General features: G+C 42.2%; 1 protein-coding gene across 1 annotated transcript; it reads left to right on the top strand.

The window, feature by feature from the left end:
• The first annotated feature begins 3882 nt into the window (after positions 1–3882).
• LOC127785317 (protein ACCELERATED CELL DEATH 6-like) lies at positions 3883–9963 on the top strand. Its single transcript, XM_052312753.1, has 3 exons — positions 3883–4169; positions 8280–8920; positions 9044–9963. Exons 1-3 carry the CDS (start codon positions 3974–3976, stop codon positions 9746–9748), a joined length of 1542 nt encoding a protein of 513 aa, XP_052168713.1. The 5' UTR covers positions 3883–3973; the 3' UTR covers positions 9749–9963.
• Positions 9964–12407: the final 2444 nt, after the last annotated feature.

Raw genomic sequence — 12407 nt, 5'->3', positions numbered from 1 at the left:
TTACCACGTCGGGAGCGAGCTTGGGACGTGGCCCGGGCTTGATGGTCACGCCTTGACGAGTCCTAGTGCTTGCTCTCATCAACGCCTCCCGTGTGAGCTCGTTGATGTACTGCTCCATAACTTTACGATCTTCTCCTTCGAAGTCATCCAATGTGACCGGTATCACATTGGATGGCTCCACCTCCGTCTTGGATGGTGGCTTCGTCATGGCGAAGTCGAAGTCGAGTTGACGATGAACGGATCTCTTCTCCAGTGGAGTCGCCAAAAATCGTGTTGGTAACTTTCTGTGACAAGTCGACAAGCACGATCGCAACACCTAAACGCCTTGCGGTGATATGGAGTCACCAACCACCTCGATCTAGCCAGACGGCCAAATCAAGATGGGTTTTATAGAAAAACAGCTAAACTGGCTAGCGAAGCCGATTTAGAGATCAAAATCAGCCTCTAGGCCGATTTAGATCGATATGAGGATAACTACCCGTCTCGTGGGCAAAACGGAAGGTTTTCAGGACAAACTTACAAAGAGGTGTCGCACTCTCGCAGCGACGGCGGACGGTTTACGGCGTAAACCGACAAAGATGGACTAAACTAAGGTAAAATAGAAAACATAGTAAAAGAACGATTCAAGTAGATTGTATTCGAGGGTTTTACAATGAACCGGCCTTGTCCCTTAAATAGGGGGTTGGTCTTGCCCTCTATAGGCCCTTCTCCACGTCCAACTCGAGATAGAAACTAAAGGAAACACGAAACATGCCTTCCCGAGCAAGGAAACCCAAGACCCGACGAAAACAGACTCGGACTCGGACCCTGCCGGTCTGACCGCCCACATACCTGCAGTCAGACCGGCCCTACTAGCCGGTCAGACCACCCACATACCTGTGGTCTGACCGGCCCTGTGAAGGAAGCCCGGCACTTTCCAAACTTTGGCAATTTTTCCCTATTTCGTCCATAGGTGCCAAATTTGGGTGTAAACAATTTTCTATTTAATTCTATTCACTTTCTTAATAACCGTATTTAACCTTAAATATCCTTATAGAGGTAGTAGGTAAAAGCATCCAACTTATATAATCCTACCTCCATTTTTTAATAGATGACACCGTTGACTTTTTCTCACATGTTTGACCACTCGTCTTATTCTAAAATTTTATGCAAATATATAAGATATAAATCACACTTAGAGTATTATGAGTGATAAAATAACTCGTAACCAAACAAATTATAATTACGTAAACTTTTTGAATAAGACGAATGATCAAACATGTGAGAAAAAGTCAACGGCGTCATCTATTAAAAAATAGAGGGAGTAACTAAAAAGAAGAAATGTGGAGTAGAGGTTAAGAGCAATCATGGATTATAAACTAAAGGACGCCTCAGCTCGATGGGGTTGACATTTCACGAACTATTTGAACATATCGATAATTTACACCCAAGTGTACAGCAACAATCATGGAGGTTCACTTAAAATAAAATATCAACAGATCATTGCAATCTTACTATAGACTCCTAAGTCCTAACACAAAAGTATCGTTCATTGCTGGAATCAGGAAACAGAAGACTCGGTTTCATATGCCTAGCTGGAACTAGACACCATGATTACCATGAACAAGACTGGGTCTTGATGGACAAATGTATGCGTGCCCATGATACATGGCACTACATATAAGAGCTTAGTAGTATAGCCAGCAACCGGCTATTAAAAATCCAACTCATCAAAAAATATAGGATTAATTGGATCTATGCTATTGCAAATTTTCATATTTGGAAAAATGCCACTACAATTCGTTTATTTGCAATCATGCCATTGGAATTTTACAAAATTAGATTTAAACCACTACCGTCACATTTTCCATCCATCTTCTTCGTTTTCCGTTTCTTCCTTCTTTCTCCTGTCTTCTTCTCTTTGCCTAGATGCTGTCCGGTTGAGGTCGGGGTTCTTGGTCCGGTGGCACTGGGGCGGTGAGGGCTGCGGTGGCTGGAGCAGCACGGGCGCCGCGCCTACGACGGAGAACCCCATCTCTCCATCACGGCAAGGAGCGCAAGCAGGTTGAGAGGAATGGCGGCGCCCTTGTGTGCTCGCGCCTGGAAGTTGAGTACTCCGCGCTGGATTCGTAGCCAACTGCCGTCGGATCTTGTGCACCCGCGGAGTTGGCGAGTGGTGGCGGTAGAAGGTGCTAGTGGATGGCCGCCGCTTCTTGTCGCTTGCCATCGGCAGGTCCAGATCCAGGGTGCTCCTGGTTTGCGTGGCGGCAGCGGCGCTGGCTGCCTCGCCGCGCAGCAAGGGTAAGGGCGGGGCTGGTCAGGCGGAGGTGGACTGGTGGAAGCAGGTGCCGGTGAGCGAGGCGCTCACCGGCGGCGCCGGCCAAGCCCCCTCCGCCGCCGTCGCAGTCACTCCTGCTGTGGGGAGACGTGGTTGTGGAGGTCCTCGAGGAAGTTACCGGTGACGAGGACGGGCGCGGACGGGGAGGTATTCGGGTTTTGGATTTGGCAGAAGATCCTCGCTGCCGCCGTCGTCGGGTTCTGGTTCTGAAGCCGCCGTCGTCCTCCCATTGCTCGTCGGCGCAGCCTCGGCCTGTCCCCTGCCTCGTGCTCTCGCTGCTCGCCGGCACTGCCTCGGCCTCTCCCCCGCCGTCGTCACCTCACCTTCTCTCCGCCCGCACACAACGACATGACAGTGAGGATGGCGACGTGAGAGAGAAGGACGGAAAGAGTGACGGGAGTGGCATAGATTCAACTTTAGAAATTTCCAGTGGCATCCAGCCGATAAAGTGAATTGTAATTTCATTTTTCTGAATGTGTAAATTTGCAATGGCATGGATCCAATTAACCCAAAATTATAAGACTTCTCACCTTTGACAATATCTATACTCTCTCATTGGTGTAATTAGCTAGGAAGCGTGCAAATGGTGGGAAAAGCTTGCAGCTGCAGCATGCATGGATGACGATTAATCATGCTGCTTTTCCTACCGCTGCAGCCCGGCGATAGATTAAGCATCGGTTACTAGTACTCTCTCTCTCTCATGTTTTCTCGTTCTTCCATATAGGATCTGTCTTAAATGAATAGTACTATTGTCCATTGAATGTACCCTATTATATCTGCTCTCTAAGTCTATATATGCCTAGCCCCCAATCACATTTATTCATCCAGACCGAGCCATACAAACTACAGCGACATTATTGACGAGATAGAAAGCATCGTGGGCGAGGCGATGGCTTCTTCAAGCAACACCGGCGGAAACAATCCACCAGCAGCTGGACCATCGTCGTCCGCACCAAATCGCGAGCATGCCGTAGGCATGGATCTGCTGGACTTCACATGCGACTACTGCAAGCAGCTGAAAGAGAAACCACCCCATTCGCCATCTTGTCCGGAGGGAGGCTTGCCGAATAATGGGATAATTGCCCAACAAGAAGCTCCTCCACAGGTCAGCAGTCAGTCTTCTTCACCTGTAGAATCTGTCACAACTGCAACACTTCGTCCGATCTGCTTCCGGTGCACAAATTTGATGTACAACGAGATCAAAGGCTTGATCGGCCGCAACGTTGGAGGTGAGGCGCACATCACACGCCCTGCCAGTAATGCGTCGTACTATATATTCCCTCCGTTCCAAAGTACTCGTCATTTTGAGTTTTCGTTTGTAACAATCTGGCCATTCGTCTTTTGAAAAATTAAGAAATTATTATTTATTTTGTTTGTGGCTTGCTTTATTACCAAAAGTACTTTTATTACGACTTATTTTTTTTATATTTGCACTATTTTTTAATAAAAGGATAAGTGGTCAAACGCTACAAACAAAAAATCAAAACGACATCTAATTTGTGATGGAGACAGTATGATTTTGTAGGCAAAGATGGTGTTATACCATCTCCTATTAATTTTGTAGGCGAGGAGGGTCGTTATGCGGAAGATATTAGGAAGCAGAACGAGAATGGAGAGACGATTTTGCACGAGGCGGTTCGCCGTGCTGACAAGGACATGGTTGAATGGCTCATGCTCGTGGATTCAGAACTGGCTCTTGTTCCGATGGAAGGCACTTCCCCGTTGTATCTGGCCGTCTCTCTAGGATATCACGACATTGCAACGATGATACACACACGAAGTAATGGTTTTGTATCCTACTCCGGACCAAACGGACAAAATGTTCTGCACGCCTCTGTTCTAAGAAGCGAAGGTATTGTATGTGTCTCACCTTTGATATTTTACATTTTAGACCTTGGTCAAAAATTATTTTACGAATAAACATGTATAAAAACTTATTCGAGGAATAGTCCATTTTTCTCGGCGCCAGAGTCATTGATGCCGAGGTTCACTCTGGCGCCGACACCCTCGCTTCCTGTGGTGTGGTGAAGGGGGTCTCACTGGTGGAGAAAGGGTTATTACTCCCGGTTCGTAACCACCCTATAGTCCCGGTTTTCAAACCGGGACTACGAATCCGGAACTAAAGATCGCTATCTTTAGTCCCGGGTGAAAAAACCAGGGGTAAAAATCCATTTTTAGTCCCGGTTGGTGTAAGAGGCTAATCTGGTTGCTCTTTCTGGTTCCTTTTTATTATTTTCTATTCTTCATTATTTTTAAATATATTGATTTCACTCCATCCCGTCCCCAAAATCCCAAATCAATCATCCTCAAATTGCCTCCAAATCCACAAATCGATCATCTCAAATACTCAAATACATCACAAAATCTTAAAAAAAAAATTACATCACAACTTCTACAAAATTCATCACATATTCACATCACATACAAATCAAATACATCACACAACAATCTTAGATCCAATCAAATGCATCACAGAACAATCTTAGATTCTTAAAAAAAAAGGGGAGAAAGCACTGCCTCGCGGCGCACCGCCGCCGCGCCAGCCGGCCCTCCGCGACCCGCCGCCCTCGTGACCCTGGCAGTAGAGAGGAGGAGAGGAGAAGGAGGAGAGGAGAAGGAGAGGAATAGAGATAAGGATGAGAGGAGGAGACAAGGTTGAGGACAGGAGTTAAAGGAGAGGAGGAGGTACCGGCCTTGATCCGATCGCGCACACCTCTCCGATCTCCGCGTCGATCTTTACTCCCGGTTGGTTTTACCAACCGGGACTATAAATAGATCTTTAGTCCCGGTTGGTAACACCAACCGAGAGTAAAGCGTATGGCGATCTTTTTTCCCGGTTGGTGTTATCAACCGGGACTACAAATAGATCTTTAGTCCTGGTTGGTAACACCAACCGGTACTAAAGATTAAAAAAGTACCCTGTAGCTTTTAAACTAGGACTAAAGATATTTTTAGTCTCGGTTTTTAATACAACCGGGACTATTGTAAAATCTGGTCGACCGACCAAAGATGGTTTCTCCACCAGTGTCTGCACCAAATAGACTTGCGTTGAGGACCTATTTATGAAATAAATTTTAAAAAATAGGTTGAAATGTACTCCCTCCGTTTCATAATATAAGTCATTCTAGCATTTCCCACATTCATATTGATGTTAATGAATGTAGACACACACACATATATATATAGATTCATTAACATCAATGTGAATGTGGGAAATGCTAGAATGACTTATATTGTGTAACGGAGGAAGTAAATACTTTTCTTACAACTTGGCCTTTAGGCTAGCCTCTTTGGTGCTAAGGTCCTATTTGTAAGAAAAAAATTAATTGACAATTTTTTATAAAATTTATTTTACAAATAGGTTCTTGGTGCTAGTCTATTTGGTACCAACATATCTACATCTCGGTTACTAGGGAGCAAGTTGAGGTATCTACATCTCGATTTCTAGGGAGCGAGTTGAGGTTATCGGTGCCAGTGTTATTGACGCCAAGACGTTGAACCTTGGCTCTAGCATCACGCATCAAGAAAAGAGTATATTCCTGAAACAAGCTCGTTTAGGAGTCTATACGTAAAATAAGCTTTCAAAAAAGACCAAAATGTAAAAAAGTTCAGTCTCACCTTGTCAGTCTTTAATTATAGACATTTAAGTATAGACCAAAATCCTTATATGCCACCGAAAGTTCACAAGTTTTTATATATACCATTGTAAATTAGCTATTCCCATATATGTCATCAAATGGAATTTCCGTTCACCCAAGAGTAGAAATAGTGTTAGCATTTTTGAAAAATAACAAAATTGCCCATAGACTCCCTTTCCTGCTATGTGAAGCACAAATCAGGATGAGTTTCACTTGAAACTATAACTAAAACTTTAGCAATCATTACTGATGCAACACACAACCAATGGCTGGATGCAACGTTTATTTCTTCTCTTCCATTTTTGTAGTTAATTTATAGATAATAGAAAGAAATTGTTAATAATCTCTTTAAATGGCACTAATAACAGTAATTTAATTAATTAGTTATAGTCTAATGTATCTAACTGGATGTAAGCATACAATTTAGAAAAAAAATACAAAACAATCTCTCGGCTTAGCAAACTGATCGTGTGCTTAATTTAGTCGCAAAAAATAGGTATACTTAACTTCAAATTTGCGTGCTTAATTTCATCTTGTCATGGAAGTAAGTAATTTCATGATACAGACATTAGTTGATTAACAAAAAAAATGCATCCGCTTTATATATTCGTAGTAAGAAAACTAAGATAAAATTGAGAAATTTCTAGACTATTCAGCTGCCTTTTCCTTAGCCAGAGAGGTGGAGTTGTAGACGAACACCAACACTTCAGGAAGATAAAATGGAGAGACAGTGCATAAGAAAGAACGGAAAAGAATGCTAAGGGTAATTTTGTACTTTCCATGCCAACTAAAATGATCAGATAACGTCGATGGCATATGATGAAAGAAAAAAATTAACGTGGATGGCATATGGGGAAAGAAAAATATTATTTAGTGGCATATACGGGAATACCAAATTTTCGATGGCATATGAGAAACAGATGAACTTTCAATGGTATATAAGGAATTTTCTCACTATTATAAGTCTTCTCGCTAGAGGATCCTATTTGACACCGACTCGCCGGCTCCGTTGTAGGCGCGCACGCCAACGACAGCTGGCGCGTCTGCGCCACAATCTTATTGTTTCTTTCATGAATTTTTGGACGTATTTTAGACTTTAAATCTTTCAGCCCAAATTTTAAACTTTCATCGTAAAATTCAAAACTATCAACTCAAATATAAAAAAAATAACTCAAAATTGAAAACTTGAATAAATCTTGATTCGAATGTTTTCAAATTTGAGTTGAGAGTTTGAAACCCTAAGTTGAATGTTTCAAATCTTTGACTTAGAAGTTTTCAAATTTGAGTTGAAAGTTTTAAATTATGCTGCTTTGGCATCAAGTTTAGGGGCATTTCCGTCATCTCTCTTCCAATGCAACCATTGAGCGGTAGCACGACGGGCAGACGTCACATGGGGCGACCCACGAGAAGTGTGAGCACTGGCTAGTGAGCAGTGGCCTCGCGCGTCTCCCCGCCATCTCCTCTCGCTCTGTCTGTCGCTACCGCTTGATCTGGAGACAGTGATTCATCGTGTCCATCCGCGACGCCAGATCTGGAGACCGCAGCTCACTTCCCCAGTCGTCCACGCCAGATCAGAAGCTCTTGCGGCTTGTTGTTGCCACTGCTTGTGGGTGGCTGAATCCGCACGTCTCACCACCATTGAAAATACTTGCCTGCACGTCACCTTGGTAGGATTGGAAGGTCCCTCTCATTGCCAGGGATTAATCTTTTGTTTGGACGTTTCAATCAAAGGGTGCCAATATACCCAAATTCACAAATTTCTGAAATTTTGAACAAATTATTACCAAATTAACAAAAAAAGGACAAATTTAAAAATTTCGGCTAAAATAAGATCATATCGGCGGTGTGGGGGGTGGGGAGGTCCGAAATGACCGAAATTTGGAACCCCTGCTCATTGCAGTTCAACTCTTATCTCTTCAGTCATCCCCGACCTCGCTGTCGTCGAGTCTGCAGGTGGATGAGCCAGCCCAGACCATGCCACTGCATTCCCACTTTACTTTCCCCCCCTTTTTCTGCTCTGTGGATGGCGGGGAGGGTGCTGTACGAGGTATGGGAGGCTTGGACACCGCCATCCGGTGGTGGTCCTTATCGGAAGCAACAATGGAAGAGGGTGACATGGATGGGTGTTAGCGGAAAGCTTGATGGTAATGGTACGATATAAGTTGTAGTGCTATGTAGTAGGTGACACGAATAGTAATACTCCATAATGATGTTATTTTTTTTTCAATACGGTAAACTTGTAATGGTATGAATCGCATTAACCCTTCATTTAAACTACAAGATCAGTTCGCTGAAATTTTGACCAAGATGCCTCACACTCGCAGGGTTCACAAAAGATTTACTGGGATGGGAGTGCAAAGAGATCATCCCGCCAGTCCATTCCGAGCAAAGTGTGCAACAGACGCCTAATAAGTTTTCTGTCCTTGCCGAGCGAGGTGATAAAGATGGAAGTACACCTCTTCATTTTGCTGTCTCAGTGCAAGACCGTTCATTTATCAACATATGTTGGTTCCCCTTTTACCGGACGATCAACGTCCCAATATGTGATCTGTTGGAGGTTAAACAATCTGTGGCGTTTCAACCTGATATAACTGGATCTTTCCCCATACACATTGCTGCTTCGATGGGTGTCCTGAATGCCATCTCCATTCTACTCGAGAAATGCCACGATTGCGGTGGTTTGCCCGACGCTAAGGGAAGGACCTTCCTCCATGTTGCTGTGGAGAAGAAGAGGTGCAACGTAGTCAAGTTTGCTTGCAGAAACACAAAGTTGTCATGGATGCTGAATATGCAAGACAGCGATGGGAACACTGCTCTTCACCTAGCCATCCAAGCAGGCGATCTTGGGATTTTCGGCTGGCTGATGGGGAACCAGCAAGTTTGCTTGAATTTAGCCAACAAAAATGGGCTTACTCCTCTAGATCTCGCGGAGAGTAAGATTCCTCCGCAGTTCAGTTATAAATGGGTAATGGACTTTGATGAGACCTAGCTTATTCCAAAGTTTCCCTTTAAACACCAAACTTAAAATCATCAGTATTTACTTAATTAGAAGATTCTCTTGTTCTTTCTCATCTCTTTTATCCTGCAGACTGCACGGAACTTGATGTACGAAACACTGAAATGTGCCAAGGCCGAACACGGTAACATTCGCCGGGACCGCTTTGAAAAGGACTACACTTTTCAAGCAGATGTTGAGAATGAATCCGAGAGGATGACAAAGCTAGCGCAGGCTGCCATCGTCGGGTCGGTGCTCATCGCCACGGTCACGTTTGCTGCGGCCTTCACGCTACCTGGAGGCTACCGACAGGACGACAGTGGCACACCGACACTCGCCGGGAGCTACACCTTCCACGCGTTCGTCATCGCCATGGCGTTCGCCTACGTCTACTCCTCGCTCGCAACATTTGGGCTCATCTACTCGGCGATGCCATTCATGGACATGAGCGTCCGTCGCATGTACTTCCGAGGCTCTCTGCAATTGATCGCATGCTCGTTGAGAACCTTGGCGGTTTCGTTTGCGTTGGCCGTCTATACGGTGGTTGCTCCGGTCGATCGCTGGACTGCTCTCGTTGTGTGCCTGACTGCTTCTGTCGTGATGGGCTTCGGGCATGCCAACGTTCTGCAAACCCTTGCTCTTGCATGGAAGTTGCGCGCAAGAATGGGGTATCGGTTGTCGGCGATGTTACTGGCAAGGATAATTATGCAGTTGGCGTTGGCGTATTGGTCATATATACCCATTTTTGGTTTGCCAGCGTATCTAAAGTCACGCAGCATCGGTGAGCATCAGCCATGAAGGTAATAAGTAAGCAAAATATATATACCTGCAGGTTTGAGTTGTGTGGTAATGGATGATTATCAAGGAAGGGTGCTTGGCATGAAGGTGATATATATATGTATGATACGTAGTACGTCATCATGCCGACCTGACAATGGACAATTTCATGGTGTGTTTTTGTTTGTGAAATTTCTAATGGTTCGACTATATGTCACATGTAATTTTAATACGAGTAAAATACATAACCGGTCTTTAAACTTGAACGGAGATGTCATATAGACACTACAAGAAAAAGCATTTTTGCCGACGTTGGGTATTTATTTTCGCAGGCGGACATGACCCTTATAGCCAAATAGCCGCCTACAAAAATGCAAATCAGGGTGAAGTTCACTGTCGGACCACTTAAGTGGCGCCTGTGAAAATAATTTTATATGGATACGGATTGAGACAAATTTTATATGGAAATTGTATCTCTCGACGAGATCTATAATTGTCTAGTTGATAACTTTTTCATTTGAAATCTTTTAGATATTCAAATCTATGATTCAAATCTCAGTTAGGTAGGCTCAAATGGAACGATACGCATATTTCAACAAAATTGATGCGTAGGTGAGTTGGTAAAGGACTTGGGTTCTCAGAAGAATAGGACTTGGGTTCGAATCCTAGCCAAGACATGGTATATATAGATAGGATGATAGATTAATATTTGAACTTTTAATTTGGTACGTAGAACTAATGCCACATATGGAGTGGTGGCAATAATTTTTATTACAACGATGTAAAGTGTTGCAATATGATTTTTTTGCCACATCCATTCCGTGGCAACATCTAAATTTATTACCACTAAATAAAAATCGTTGCAATAACCTATTACCATGCTATTTATTACCACGGCAAGCAACGATTTTAAAATTGTGGCAACATGTATTTATTGCCACAATTTTAATATTGTTGCCACGATTTTTTTCGTGGCAACAAATGATTTTTCTAATAGTGGAATCTAGGATGCAGTGGCAATACGGATTCGCCACCCTCAACTAAAACCGCACAATTAGTTCTACAGAATATGCCTCAAGGAATGATGGACCCAACAGTATCGTCAAAGTGACAACCATGGAAAAAAACGGATGCGTCTAAGTCGATTCTTGTTCTAGTCTTATAGGAAATTTGAAAGGAGAGGAACAATCAAGTATTCATGAACAAAGAGATGCCGCTGCAACAAATCATTGAAAGGGTGACCGATGACATTTGGTTTTGGTGCGCAGGCAGCACGAAAGGCATCAAGTCCTTCATGCCAGATGAATAAGGCGGCACATAGATAGTAATATGTAACATAACACCTTGAAGAAATGGGGCAAGCTTGACGTCCCGCTCTCCGTCCACTACCCTCATGGTCCTTATCCTTCCCCTTTCTTTTTACATGTAATTACTAGCCCTAAAGGCTATTTGTACCGTGTGTTTCCTTCTCCTTAATACAAGTACATCGCGAAGGGGTTTTTAAGAAGGCACTACACAAGCTGTCCTCAATCTGGCATTAAGTAGCTAGTTATTATATATTAGTGAAAATTAGTTCTATAGCATGGAAAGTTCACCATTTTAGACATATAGCACCGAAAATTCTTTGTTCACTTTAATTGCATCCAAAACTTTCTCTGTTAGTGTTTTTAGCATTCCGTCAACTCTACCATTAGTCATCACAACATACCCCTCTTCTTTCTTCCTCTTGCTTCTTCTTCCCAACTGCACGCGAGCACCAGATCAAGATCAACTTACTAATAATTCATCACACTGATTCAAGTGAGATTATATTATTTAAGTACTCGCACCGTTAAATAATACTTTGCTTATGACTCTATTGCTTGGTTGGTTGCCACGTGTGCGGCCTTGACATCGTGTTAAACATAGATCGGCAGAGGTTTAAAAAAAGACGCATGATGCGCAATACTCCCTCCATTTTATAATATAAAACTTTCTAGATATTCATATAGATATTAATAAATATAGACACACAATGTCTAGATTCATTAACATTTATATAAATATAGGCAATGCTAAAAAGACTTACATTATGAAATAGAAGAAGTAGCTTTTACAATCCTGATAATATATTATCATAATCTAGATCTCTTAACAATCAATGTTTAATGAAATACATCATTAAAAAACTTGGATTCTTTATTTTTTTTACTTAAAATAATAGTTCAGAAATTATAATTATACAATTGTGCCCGTGAAATTTATCGATTGAATTCTAAATTTTGAAAATAGTAATTAGCAATTTGTAACATACAGGGACTCATACCGAGTACACCTAATATGTATTAATTATGGATTTCATTATTATTAAATCAGTAAAAACTTATTTTTGGGACTTCAAAACAAATATAACTTTAGTCCTTATTAATTCCAAACTTTAAAACTATTACATCGTGGAAAATATGTATTAGACACTCTAAACTGAGTACAGGTTTATATTTTATTTACGACCTTTTAAATTACTAAATCATAAAAAATCTCTAATTGAAACTCTAAATTATATATACTCCCTCCATCTCATAATATAATAACAAGATTCAATTTTTAAAACATTTGATAAACAATTAGTATAATATAACATAAATTTTATGTGATGAAAGTAATATCATTGGATCGACATTTGAATTTACTTTCATATGGT

Source organism: Oryza glaberrima, chromosome 9 (assembly GCF_000147395.1).
Source record: "Oryza glaberrima chromosome 9, OglaRS2, whole genome shotgun sequence".
NCBI lineage: Eukaryota > Viridiplantae > Streptophyta > Magnoliopsida > Poales > Poaceae > Oryza > Oryza glaberrima.
This window is presented reverse-complemented; position numbering and strand designations above follow the sequence as displayed.

Coding starts and splice junctions, on each gene's coding strand:
- LOC127785317 (XM_052312753.1), top strand. CDS start 3,974: ATGGTTGAATGGCTCATGCTCGTGGATTCAGAACTGGCTCTTGTTCCG. Junction 4,170..8,279: donor CTCTGTTCTAAGAAGCGAAG/GTATTGTATGTG, acceptor TCACACTCGCAG/GGTTCACAAAAGATTTACTG. Junction 8,921..9,043: donor CGCAGTTCAGTTATAAATGG/GTAATGGACTTT, acceptor TTTATCCTGCAG/ACTGCACGGAACTTGATGTA.